At 34.0% G+C, this 14,548-nt stretch overlaps 1 protein-coding gene across 4 annotated transcripts in view; it reads right to left on the reverse strand.

Annotated features, from left to right (window-relative positions):
• The window catches only part of ARAP2 (ArfGAP with RhoGAP domain, ankyrin repeat and PH domain 2), a 179,253-nt gene that overhangs the window by 140,206 nt on the left and 24,499 nt on the right, over nucleotides 1-14,548 (reverse strand). For all 4 annotated transcript variants that reach the window (XM_033213941.1, XM_033213944.1, XM_033213942.1 and 1 more), the window contains exons 3-6: nucleotides 8,760-8,818; nucleotides 7,588-7,664; nucleotides 6,749-6,840; nucleotides 4,753-5,106 (exon numbers count right to left, since the gene is read on the reverse strand). In XM_033213941.1, coding sequence (XP_033069832.1) covers nucleotides 4,753-5,106; nucleotides 6,749-6,840; nucleotides 7,588-7,664; nucleotides 8,760-8,818 — 582 coding nt within the window. The remainder of the gene's footprint in view (nucleotides 1-4,752; nucleotides 5,107-6,748; nucleotides 6,841-7,587; nucleotides 7,665-8,759; nucleotides 8,819-14,548) is intronic.

Here is a 14,548-nt window from a genome sequence, read left to right on the forward strand (position 1 = left end):
GTGTTCTGAAAGAAAAAGAAAATCGAGGTTTATTGAGCATCAGTTAAGAGTGAGGCCCAAAGTTACCTACTTTTCCAAATGATTTCACAGAAGTAGTCTTGACCTCATGCATTTATGTGAAAAATGGAGGTTCCAAGAAATGGAGTCACACAGCAAATGAATGATGTCTGTCTGATTCCAAACCCTATTCATTTCTCTGCAGCTAAGATGGCTGAAAGGAATTAACCAGGTAATATTATGGAGACTGAAACTAACTTTTTTCCTCCTCAAACTGCAACAATATTAAAGCTTTTTATTTCCTTGGCACAATGTTTACCAGTAGCAAGTGCTTTGAGAAACGGCCATCTAATTTTCAGATTAAAAAAGAAAACATACCTTTTATCAAGGATTTCGTATTCACTTTTAAGTTCAACAAGGTGACTGATATGTAACACCCTAGTCAAACATGGACTTGCCAACTTTCTGCTACACCTGCCTTTCACTGCATCCCCAAGAAAGTGTACCAAGAGACCCAAGACACTCAAACACTTGTGTAGCCAGGTGGGGAATTCTTCCAATAAAGGAGCCTTGGAGATTGGATGATGACATGGAAACTGACAAAGGCACAAACAATATAAGCTCTGAATTCCTCCCAGGTCTTGGGCTATTGGCTTCTGGGAGCTCTGACTCCCAGTCACTGTCTGCGATCTAACCTTTTCTTGGTATTTGATCATTGGCTTTTTCACTTTCCCTAGTTATCTGTTCTCTGGACACGCTTTTCACTGGCAGTTTCTCTCTCCTGGTCCTAGAACCCAACTGTCCATCTTCAATAAAATAACTCCAACCTCCACCTGCTCACTATCTCAACCCTCAAGTACATCTAGATATCACCACTATCATTGCCTTTCCCTCTAGACAGAAAAGCATTTTACTAAAAATGTCAGTTAAAATCTTATCCATTTTCCAAAGGGCAATTCAACTGCTACCCTCTCCTTCCTGGAAGGTCTTTGGAGAAATGCTTTCTCAACCCTTGGTAACCTCAGGACTCTGTACGTACCAATTATACTTTTGTCTTTGGGTTTTATTGCTATTCACATATACATTTCTTTTCTGCCTTAAATGGAAGCTACAACAAGATCAGGAACACATCTTGCTCATCTGTGTCCTTCACCATCTCCAAGTGTTGACTTAACCTCACATGATCAACTTTAGCTGTCTCAGGCTCACACTGCCACATCAGTACTCCTCATGGCCAAAAAAAAAAGTTAAATTTTAAAAAAGAGGAATTTCCCCAAGTAAGAAATAAAGTCCTAAAACATTTCAAGTAAAATAGAAATTCTTTAATACACACAGCAGTTTTTATAAAGATGCTCTGTATGTCATGCTGAACACAGAAACATCTTTAGAAAATAGTATTGTAAAAATTCAAAAGGGTTTCTTTTGCATATATTCTTGGAGATGTTAATTTATGCATCTCCTAGAAGAGGCACAGCACATCCAACCATGTTCCCTTTTCTTTACAACAGCTTCAAACATTTCTCTTCTGAGATGCATATTTGGGAAATGCTGGAATAAATTATATCCAGTCTTTCATATTTGCATCTATACAAATCTGCTGAAAAGCTTATTATTTACAGCTGAGAAAAAGTGAAGAAGATGATTTATTTTAATCCTCAAAACCAGCGAGAGGTTTTTAAAAGCAAGTATCACTTATTAAGCTTTTCATCTGCTTTGACCTATTCAAAATACAGCCCCCAAAATTCCACATTTTATTGTTTCTTTCATACAGTTTTTAAACCACTAGTTTTAGGGATATTATATTTAGGTCATTCAAATATTTAAACAACTTTTCATATATTAAACCAGAAATGTTTCAGTATTTCTTTTGTTGTTTAGTGTCATACAATTATATTCTTAACCATATATTGGGCAATGTTCACACATTAGGCATTGATTCAGAATTGGCATTTCCATTTCAAAAGTAAATAGATAACCACATGAAATAAGTTCAGATTGTGAATGTGATTATTTTGTTTAATGACATTCATTAAACAAAAGACAGCTGCATACACTATTTGAAAAAGTATAAACTAGAATGTGTCTGTTAGTTTTTAAATTGTATTTTGACAATTGTATTTTGATAATTTACGTGCATGTCTTTAAGGGGGAAACAATTATGAAAAAAAATAAAAAACACCAAGAGTCCACTACCCTGTTAATGTATAACAGCATTATCAATGGTTCTTGGAGATTTTCAGCCACAAATATGTTGTTGAGTTCAGCAGCCTATATTATAAAGTTCTTATAAATTGCTGTTTTAGAAAAATTAAAAGAAAATATGTCTAATGCTAGGTTTTTCACAGATTCATTCTACAACAAATACTAAGCATCTACCATGAGCTAGGCAGTGTTCCGCTAAGGCTATCACAGCACAAGAAAAGCAATGCAGATGCCTGTCCTCACGGAGCTTGTATGAAATAAATAAATCATCTGGCCTGTAAGCCCTGTAGAAGAAAGTAATTAAGGGAGTGGTGGGGTGGCAGGGGAGAGCAACAGTTGTAGTGTTAAATTTGGTGGCCAGGGCTTAAATGCAAAGGAGACATTATAGTATGAACTTGAGAGAAGTTCAAGCCATGTTACTCTTGGGGGAAGAGCATTTTGGGCAGAAAGAAATACAAATGCAGAGGCCTCTAAGGAGGACCTCCGCTTTTTATCACTTCTGTATTTTACTGGACCACAGCCTCATTCATTGGCTACATCTGCTTTTATGCTATAACTGCTGAGTTAAATAGTTGCAACAGAGACCATTTGACTATAAAGCTTAAACTATTTAATACCTGACCCTTTATGGAAAAAGTTTGTTGACACCTGCTATATGGAGTTCGGAATCCCATCTCAATCAGTGCTGTCTGCATCAAAGAGACATGCGGCCATGAGTTAAACAAAGCTCAGCAACCACTGCATAAGGAAGGGGTAGGCATCACTTTGTTTACTTTAATGAACATCTTAAACTCTCACAATAGCCTATAGAGTCTAATTAGGAAAGGAAAAATTCTGGATTCTACTTCTGATTTAATGAATGCATGCGTTTTGGCCAGCTACACATATTTCTTTCAAGTCATAGCAATATAATCATGTAGAAGAGTTTTAAAATTTCTTGGTGACATACCAAGCTCCTTGGTTTCTTTTCTTATATCCATTTATCCTGGTATTTTGGATGGGGGGGGCAGGGGTGAGCTTTAGGACAGAAAATGCAATTATTTCCCCCAAAATAGAAAAATATAAATCCAGAAAACTTACAGCATCTAACCTTAGGCAGGTTCAGAATAGAAAGAATGGAAAGTCAAAGTTCTGAAAAAGAGAGACAGAATATATCCTAACTGTCCCAGAGGTGGCCAACAATGGTGAAACTTTCTCAATGTGCCTGCAGCATAAACAGACCAACCCTGTAAAGGGCGAGATCTCACCCGAGACCTACAGGAAACCACAGCTGCTGGGGGCTTTGTACTCAAAGTCTGTTTCTTCTTCCAGTGATACTTTAAGAGAGCACTTGGACCTCCCTAAATACTTAGATTTTACAGAAATGAATTCAAGAATATTCAATATTCTCAACACCACTAGTGTTCAGACCTGAGCAGTGATCCACACGTTTGACATCTGAATATGCACTTACCAATAACACTTAGGACTAAAAAGAAAAAGCAGAGGGTTTTGTCATCATAATGTAACCAGAAAGAAGTGACACACATAGCTGACAGTAAGAAGTACTCTGCTTTGGCTTATTCAAAATCAAATTTCCTAAAGGATGAAAATATATAAGGTACTAACATATAATTACTAACCATATAATTTTGGGGTGTTTTGCTATCTTTTGAAATGTAATTCCTGCTTCTACTAGTCATCTGATGCCGCTTCTGGCAGATTTTTTTTTCAATTAAAATTATTTTAGATCAAACCAATCCTTTCTAGAAATGACATACATTTCAGGAGAATAGGAGAGAAAAACAGCACACTGTAGGGACTCACCACATTAGCTACTGATACATGAAAGCTTTAATCTCAAAATCATTTAATAATTCAAGAAAAACATTTCAAGTAAATATTTCAAAAAGACATCTAAAAATCAGGATGCTAGAAAACAATTCTAATTAAATATAATCCTTCCCCAAAGACTTCTCAGTACTGTAAAATGCTTAAAGGACAAAAGTTTCTTTGTAAACATCTGTTGATAAATCCATTGAAAAGTGTAATATTCACGGAACTCTGACCTTCTTTGTAACATACAAAAATTAAAACAATATATCAATAACAGTGAAGACCTAAACCTAACAAAGATGTACTTTTCCCTAACTACAATAAGCCTTGTATTCTCAAACAGAACACTGTTATGATATGAGTAAAAGCCAAACAGTGTGGGCTGAGTAATACTAACTCAGTCTGTCTTGTTTTTCTTTGTTACATACTGGGACACAGATTAGCCCATTTTGATGCGAACTTAGAAGGTAACATTAAGAAATTAGATGTGAAGTCATAATTTTCTATTTTAATTTGTGATTCTGGACCTTAATGCAGCATTGCATTGCACATCTCTCTCCTTATGTCTAAAGAATAGCACTGGCAAAAGCGTGCTGAAAGTCCCTAAAAATGGTATCTCTGTGTATGTGTGTGTGTGTGGAGGTGGAGTGGGGGAACAGTATCCCAGAAGGTTTAGAAATGAATAAACTTCAAATTTTAAAAATATGCCACTTATGAAATAAATGAATACATACATACCCTTGAGGAGAGAGTTTATCCAGCCATCCCGATTTAACCTTCTTTACAGATGCTCCATAAAAGCAGGCATAGGGAGATATTGCCTGTGAAGAAACAGCTGATGAATCAGCATTTCCACTTGTTGAGCTTAATGGATAACTGTGCCTATTAACGGAGTCCAAAGTCAATGCTTTTTGAGTCCTAGATTTAGATGCCTTTGAATTTTTTCTTCTTAAACTCTGAAAGCATTCTTCTACTGTTGAGTATTCTGATTCAGAAGCAGTGTCTATCAAAAAATTGTTTTTGTCCTCTCGAGGTATCCAAATATCTTCCACCTTGTCCTCACTTATTTTCTCCTTTCTGTTATCATATATGCTAAATGGAAAAATGATGTAAACATTTCAAAGTGCTATATGTGATTTAAGACATCAGTGACATTTTGAAAATTTATAAATAACCAATAACAGAAACATAAGGCCAGGAAAATCCTAGAGCTTCAATCAATCCTATTGAAAATTTTTTAACTCTTCCAGAAAAACTAAGTAAAATTCTTTCAGTAACCAATGACATATGTGAATACTACTACAAGTTTTTTCTTAGGTATAATTTAATCTTATCCCTTTTATTTTGGACGGTTAGGTGCAGGTGCTAAGGATGGAGACTGGGTATATTCTTCACATCACAATTTAAACATCTTTAATAGCACAACTAAGTGGCCAGCCCAATGTCTCTGGGCAACATCATAGACCATTAACTCATCTATATGGAGATCTTATTTCCCACTTGTTTATCACTCTCTACTATCCTCTAATCAACTCCAAGGACCCCATGTTTCACCATAATGCAATAAAACAGAGAGTACGCCTGGCTGCTGAGAGCATCAGTATTATTTTGCAATGCTGATGAGGAAAAATATTGCAGCACACTGCTAGCTAGAAAACAATAAAGGGTCAGTGTACATCCAGGAAGTAAAAGCTATGTAATGCAAAATATTTATTGGAATGCATTCATAATAGCTAGGCATATTTCTACAGATTCAAGGAATGACATAATAGATCAACTCATTAACGACAAAGGACATTTTTTGCTAATCAATGAAACAGATATGCCTGGGCTCAAATTACATCTTTCTGGATATAGCATTCTAAAAACGATTACTGCCTTAAGAATAATCTAGCCTGGCCCTTTCATATTTTGCATTATATTAGATTATGTCAAATGTTTACTGAAGCTGTTTAATTATTTAGCTTTAACTGAGGGAAACCTATAACAATGTTAGCCTTAGAAAATGAAAGACAAAAATAAAATGAACGTCCCTCTAAAAGAGTTTCATTAAACTGTTAGCAATACAAAAGAGAAATGCTTTGGGGGATGAATACTCCATTTTCCATGATGTGATTATTATGCTTGTATCAAAATATATTATGTACTCCAGAAATATATACATCTACTATGTAATCTCAAAAATTAAAAATTAAGAAAAAGAAAATGAAATATCAGGTAATGATCCAGTATGCCAAGTTCCAATAAAGCTGAGAGAAAAACAAAATTGAAGTTGCTGCATACAAATTCTAACTCCGTGTGTGATCCAAATAACTGGATAATTGCCATGCTTCTGGCCAGTGCTGAAACTCCAATAAAAATAATATATTACACTTGTAAAAGTCTGCAACTTGCATAGTGATGTTCTGTACTGCCCTTTGCTCCTTTTTATTAACATAACCTCTCATCTTTAATGTGCAATCACAGTCACTTGTATTGCTTTGGGGCGGGGGTGTGGTTTCCATTAGAAAAACACAAAATAATCTGCCACAGGATGCAACTATTTACTTGATTTATAGAGCATAATTCAATTAATAAAATGGGTGCTGTTATGCTTACATTTAGAGAGGAAAATTTTAAACTTATCAACATAAACTATTTTCTCTGACACACAATATTATACTATGAATGAAAAGTCAACATTGTATAACAGTTTATTCTAAATAGTTAATCATCATCAATCATGATCTCATACCTTGATTTGATGATAAAAGAGTTCGCTGCAGTAGTTGCTTCCCCTTTGAGTGCTTCTTCCTGGGTCAAAAATTCATTCTTTATAGGTCGCTTCTATTAAAAAAGCAAACAAACAAAAAACACATACTGTTTTGCTTTTGGGTTTGGGGATTTGCCTGTATGTGTAGCAATATTCTACAAAAATCCATAATATCTGAGTTTAACTAAATAAGTCTAATTACTTAGATCAATTTTCAGAAAAAAAAAGATAGTCTACATTAAACAGACTTTTGATTTTTTTTCACTATTTTATTCAAATCGTTAACTCATCAGTTCAAGTAAGAACAAAAGAAGATGCTAACCAAAAATAAAATTTATGTACTTTTATTTAATACATTTTTGTCTTCCAACTTCTCTTTTATCAAGACCAAGAAATAATGTAGCAAAAGAGCACAAGTAATAGAAAGGAATGAATGATACGCTAAATAATTAAAATATATACACAATTGGAAGCCTATGCACTTTGGAAGTCTGCACTTGGCTACAAGGCAAAGCAAAAATCTAGAGAGTGTTTAAGTTTTATAGAGTTTGTCTTTTGTTTAATTAACCCAATCTTGTGGCAAACTTTTAAAACTCACTATCCTGGATTCCCGAAGTCAAAATAAAAGTGTGTTTCTATAATGTATATTGAAAGATACAGATTTTACCATAATTTTACTGAACAAAAATTTTGCTGACTGGAAATTTCACTCTTCAACATAATGTCATTCTTCAAGTAGCTTGGAGAAAAATGAAGAGGTACAAATAGGCAGAAAAGCAAATAATTGATTATGGAAAACAATTAAAATGTATGGGACTAACCTTGGAATTTTCTAGTCTCTGGAAGAGAAAGGTCTCTCCATAAGGAAAGATGGAAGATGAATTCTCCTCATTTGAATCTTTTAGGGAAATTATAGGATGAGAATGGAAAGATGTGAATAATGTGAAATACTGTTTTTAAAAAAAGATTAAAAGCATGAGTTTTTTATGGCATTATCACAACATAAGCTTTATTCTGTAAGAGTCCAAATTATGCTAATTCTTATCCCTAAATCAATTCTCCTCATCGTCTTGATATAACACTCATGGTATCCACCATTTGCTTCACAAACATAACTTACTGCTCCTTAAATTGCAACCTGTCACATATGTCCTTGCCAACCTCTAGGATCCACATCAATATAACCAAATACATTGCTCATATACAAAAGAAATTGTCATGGTGCCATTTATAATAACTCCTAAATAAGGAAACACTCTAAACGCCAGAAAATTAAGCTTAGTTCTATAACTTACAATAAATAGTTATAAAAAGGTCACCAACATAATAGCTAGATATTACTTAAAATCCCAGAAGGCATTTAAAATAATTCCTCTAATGCCATAGCTACTAACGCATCTGTAAATAAATTATTTGAAGAGAAGTTCCATCATCCTTGAATTATACTAATCTACAAAAAATAATTCTCAATATTTGCATTTCTACTATGGCAAAAATTTCTCTTAAGGATTCAGTACCCAAGTGTTTGACATCTTATTGTCAAAAAGAATGTTCCCAAACTTGTATAATCAGAATTTTCAAAATGAAAGAAAAGCCTCTGTCACTGTTCAATTTGCCAGAGCAACAATGACAGCCCTTTCCAGTTACCATGGCAAAATCACTTTCCATACATATATCTTTGTTCTGTAGCTCAGACTGCCAGAAACCATTTAATTTAGTTAAATGCCTGCAACTGTGGCTAATGATAAATGAAGCTTGCATAAAAAGAAAACTTTTTACATTAGCATGTACAAATTTCTAGGAGTCAGAGTGTATTTTATTGCCTTTTATTCAGTCCCCTTTAAAAGTGTCTGAGGTACTATGAACGCTGGCAGACAGTTATTTCCATTGTTCCCTATACCACAGGTGGGCTGCCTTCTCAATCATGATTTTAACACAGTTAAGACTATCAAATGAGCTCTAATTTAAGGAGAAATTAAACACATTGACTCACTTTGCCATGCCACAGATTTATCAGTTGAGGTAGCAACATTTCTTCTTTCACGAAAATAGCTTAAAAAGCAAAGGAGAAAATATTTATGAGTGAAAATATTTAAGATATTTAGGAGTACAATTAAAATTATTAGAAAATATTATGAGAAAATATTTATGATTTATATTTAAGTGAAGGATTTATTAGAGAGATATACATTCTTTTGGGTAGAAAAAAAAATTCAGAAATTAATTCTGACTTGAAAAAAGATGAACGGCCAACTTCCACAATGTATTTTTCTATTTAGACTTTTAAAGAAAGAGATTTTCTTTGCAAAGGAAATTTTTTACCAGTGTTTGCTACTCACATCTATAATTCACAAAAGTAAGTAAACACATTTGTCCAATGCTAGTATGCACATAAAGTAATTTCAAAACTGCTAGTCATATCTCTGAAAGAAAGAGTTTACTAACTAGATGTCAGTATTTGTGTAGCTTTTTGTCTTTGGCTTTATAATAGTCAAAAACATGCCTGGCTCTGTAGACACAATATGAAAATACACACAAGATCTTCTTTCAAAGATTCTACAGTCTCGGGAGGAAGGTATCACAGGTAATTATTTAGAACACAACATGATAACAGCAATGGCAGAGGTAAACATCGGAGAAGCAGAGGGTGATGAAGTCCTTCTACAATATAACAGAGTTCTCTTTTCCATCTAAAAAAAGGAAAAATGAAAAAGAAGAACAAAGCTAACAGATTTATACTATACAATTTCAATATTTAATCTAAAACTACAGTAAGCTAATAATCATTGTGCCATTGCTGAAAGTAAAGACATATAAATCAATGGAATTGAATAGAAAGTCCACATATACAGTCTCACACATCTCTGGTCCATTGACTTAAGAAAAAAGTTCCAAAGAAATGCAGTGGAAAAAGAATAGCCCTTTCAACAAATGTTGCTGGAACTGGATATCTCAATGATTAAAAGAGTAAATGTCAACTTTTACTTCACATCATGCACAAAAATTAACTCAAAGTAGAGTTGGGACCCAAATGTTTAATGCTACAACTCTAGAAATTCTGAAAAATATGAGAGAAAAATCATTGTAACATCTGAGTAGGCAAAGATTCCTTAAATAGAATAAAAAACTAAAACCCTAACAAACATTGAAATGTAGTCTTTACGAAAATTTAAAATTTATAATGTCACACACTAGTGACAAGTGATTTGCCCAAACCAAAAAAAAGGACTCTTACAATACAGTAATAAGAAATACAACTCGATTCTAAAATGGGTTAACCTGCCATGGTGGTGATCACCTCTGGTCCTAGCAACTCAGGAGGCTGAGGTGGGAGGACAGCTTGAGCTCAGGAGGTGGAGTCCTGCAGTGACCCATGATTGTGCCACTGTACTCCAGCCAGGGCAACAAAGCAAGACTTTGTCTCAAAAAAATAAAAACAAAGCACACATACAAGAACAAAAAGAACAGCATGAGCAATATGGAGAGACCCTGTCTCTACAAAAATAAGTAATAATAAATGCCATTTTTAAAGCTTGAGCATAGTGGTTCATGCCTGTTACCACAACATTTTGGGAGGCCAAAGTGGGCAGATTTCTTGAGCTCAGGAGTTTGAAACCAGCTTCTTGGGCAACATAATGAAACCCCATCTCTACAAAAAAAAAAAAAAAAAAAAAAAAAAACGAAAATCAGCTGGGTGTGGTGGTGCATGCCTGTAGTACCAGACACTTGGGAGGCTAAGGTGGGACGATTACTTCGGCCCAGGAGGTTGAGGTTGCAGTGAGTCATGGCTGCATCACTGCGCTCCAGGCTGGGTAAAAGAGTGAGACTCTGTCTCAGAAAATAAATAAAATAAACAAAATGGAAAAATGTAAATAGTTGTATCACAAAATATATGAATGTGTGATACCACCACATACACATTAGAATAGCTAAATTATAGCCTGTAAATATCAAATGTTGGAGAATATGTGGAATAATCAGAACATTTAAATACTGCTGGCAGAAAATAAATAAATAAATAAATACTGCTGGCAGGAATGTAAAAGGGTGCATCCATTTTGGAAAATTGCTTGTATTTTCTTATAAAAATAAACATTCACCAAACTTCAAAGCCCAGCTATTCCAATCCTACCAAAAATATTGAAAACAGATGTTCACAGAAAGACCTGTATACAAATGGTCACAGCAGCTTTATTTTCAATAATCAAAAACTTGAAAAAACCCAAATAGACATCAAGAAGTAAATGAACAAATAGTGGTGTATGGATCCAAGAGAATATCACCCAGCTGAAAGAAAAAAAAACTACTAAAAAAACTAATTAAATAAATGTCAAAAATCATCATGCTGAGCAAAAGAAGACATAAGAAATACTCTCATTCATGGTTTAATGACAGGGATACATTCTGAAAAATAGGTTGTTAGGCAATTTCATCATTTGCAAACATCATGGAGTGTACTTACACAAACCTAGATGGTACAGCCTACTTCACAGATAGGTTATATGGTATAGCCATTATATTCTTACAGGACCAATGCCATATCTGTGGTCCATCACTGACAAAAACATCATTGCGTGGTGCAGGACTGCATATTCTAACTTATTCTATATGAGCATGTGAAACAGGGATGGACTGTATAAGAAACTAAGAAACTCTTAGAAGTAACAGAACTGCTCTGTTTCTTGATCGTGGTAAAAATTTCATAGGTTTATGTATCTTTCACAACTCATCAAATTACATGCTTTAAGGGATTATAATTTATTATATATATTTTTTGACCTCAAAAGGAGTTGTTTCAGAATGAATTCAGCAGCCGAGCATGGTGGCTCACACCTTAATCCCAGCACTTTGGGAAGCCGAGGTGGGCAGATCACCGGAGGCCAGGAGTTTGAGGCCAGCCTGTCCAACATGGATAAACCCATCTCTACTAAAAATACAAATCTTAGCTGAGCATGGTGGCACGTGCCTGTGATCCCAGTTACTCAGGTGGCTGAGGCAGGAGAATCTCTTGAACCCAGGAGGCGGAGGGCGCAGTGAGCCAAGATAGCGCCACTGCACTCCAGCCTGGGTAGCAGAGTGAGACATCTCAAAAATAAATAAACAAATAAAATACAAAATACAAAAATAAAAATAAAAATGATTTTAGCAAACTTACTAATAGGGTTGATCTATAAAGATCAATTCTATCCCCAAATATCAGTAAACAAAATGAAACATTAAAATGGTGCCATATAGTATAAGGGCATTAAGAAACTACCAAAACCTAGAATTAAATCTAGCAAAAGATTTGCAAGAACTCAATTAGAAAACATTACCAAGAAAATTATAAAAAAATCTAATTAAAAATATATGAAATACTAGATATTGCAAAGATGACAATACCCCCTATATTAATCTGTAGAGTCAACGCAACTCTAATCAAGAGTTACAGGGAGGGACGCGTGTGGGATTTAACAAACTGATTCTAAAATACATGTGAAAAAGAAAGGACCAATAATGACACATTTGTAAAGAGTACAGTGAGAAGACATACTCTACCAGGTTTCATGATTTATTATATAGCTATAGTAATTAAAACACTATATTACTGATAAAAAGGATAACAGGCTATTGAACTAGAATTAAGAACCCACTTAAAGAGACCCAGTTACATGAATGGAGCTGGAGGTCATTTTCCTTAGCCAACCAATGCAGGAACAGAAAACCGAATAGCACATGTTCTCACTTGTAAATAAGAGCTAAATGATGAGAACATATGAGCACAAAAGAGGGAACAACAGACACTGTGGCCTACTAGAAGAGGGGAAGTGAGAAGAAGGAGAGGATCAGAAAAAATAACTATTGGGTACTAGGCTTAGCAGCTGTGACGCAAGTTTACTTATATAACAACCCAGCACATGTACCCTGAAACTAAAATAATTAAAAAAACAAAAAACAACAAAAAAAAAACCACAGAGATCCAATTGCATTTAAGTCAAAGAGGTCAATTTGTAGCAATGAAGAAAGTATGGTCTTTTGAAAGACTAGATCACCTGTACATCTATATGGAAGCAAACGAAAATTTACTCCTACCTCAGACAAGACACAGAAATCAATTCAAGATAGATTATAAATCCCTGTATAATAGGTCAAACAATACAGCTAGAAGATAAAAATAGAAGATTTTCATGTGTCCTAAGACATAAAAGTTTTAATTCTAAAGGAAAGTATGGGTAAATTTGAGTAAATTAAAATGAAGAACTCTTATTCATTAAAGAGTCACAATTAAGGAACACAAAAACAATATGCAGAGGCAGAAGATATATTGTATAAGGGGTTTATACCCACAGTTTATCAGTAACTCTTAAGAATAAATAACACTTACGAAACACACAAAAAAATGCAATTTAAAACAACCAAAACCAAAATAGGTGAAAGATCTGAAAAGGCATCACACCAAAGATACAAACGTAGCAAAAGGTCAATAAACAAGGGCATAAGGTGTTCAATCTCATTAGTTATCACAAAATGCAAATGTAAACCACAATAAAATAACACTACACATGTATCTATAAGGCTAACCAAAAAAAAAAAAAAAAAACCACAAATGTTGAGGGTATGAAACAAGGGGAATGCACATACACTGTTGATGGTAATGCAAATTCATACAACTAGTTTATAAGAACCATTTTGCATTATCTACAAAAATGGAAAATATACAAATCCCATGACACAGCAATCCTACTCCTAGATCTGTACTCAACAGCCATGCATACAAGTATGCCTCAAGAGTAACCACCCAATTATACGTCAATGGGTAAATGGATAAACAAATTGGAGATTCACACAAAGAAACACTATTCAACAATAAGAACAATCTGACATGCAACAACACAGACACATCTCAAAAACATCATACTGAATAAAGACATCAGATATGAAAGATGACCTGCTGTGTGATTCCATTTATATAAAATTCCCAAATAGGCAAAACTAACTAATAGTGAAATCTACAGGTGCTTGATTCAGGAAGTTGGGAATTTACTGCAAATGGTCACAAAAGAATTTTAGGAAAAGTGGGGATGAGTGATGGAAATGTTCTAAATCTTAATTGTTATAGTGGTCACATAAGCATGTATATACTGAAAAATTAGTCTATTTTATATGCAAATTATGTCTAAGTTGATTTATATGTGTATATACATATTTATATTATATAAATATAATATATATTATATAAATAAACCTACAAATAAATATACACACAGAATATTGGATAAGGAAGAAAATATGAAATATCTAACAAAATTAAGAATGGATATTATAGCATATTCACACAATAAAATACTATACTGCAGTAAAAATGAATAAACTATAACCACAGACACAAACATGAATGATTCTCAAAGTTAAGCAAAATGAGCTAGACTAAAAATATACTCACTATAAGACTGCAATTTGTTTAAGATCACAAAGTGGGCAAGGCTATAACGTTTGGGTCATACCTAAAAGGTAAAACTTTTTTTTAAAGTGTCCTTTATTTGTTCTTTATCTCCATATTCTTGATACTTTTGTAAAGCTGTAATTGTTTCCTGACATTTGTGTACTACTAACGCAAGTACTTACTACTGATTTGAACCCTTGAGTGGAGCAGTACTCAAATTTTGTACATCTTTGGTAACTTGCACTAGTAATTAATATTGCTACTTCTTACTGAGCATTTACAATATGCAAGATAGGTCTCAGATTTTTACATATAAGCACGTGTGTGTGTGTGTGTGTGTGTATAGTCATCCCCTACAC

Source organism: Trachypithecus francoisi, unplaced genomic scaffold (assembly GCF_009764315.1).
Source record: "Trachypithecus francoisi isolate TF-2019V2 unplaced genomic scaffold, Tfra_2.0 Lachesis_group1, whole genome shotgun sequence".
NCBI classification, from domain to species: domain Eukaryota; kingdom Metazoa; phylum Chordata; class Mammalia; order Primates; family Cercopithecidae; genus Trachypithecus; species Trachypithecus francoisi.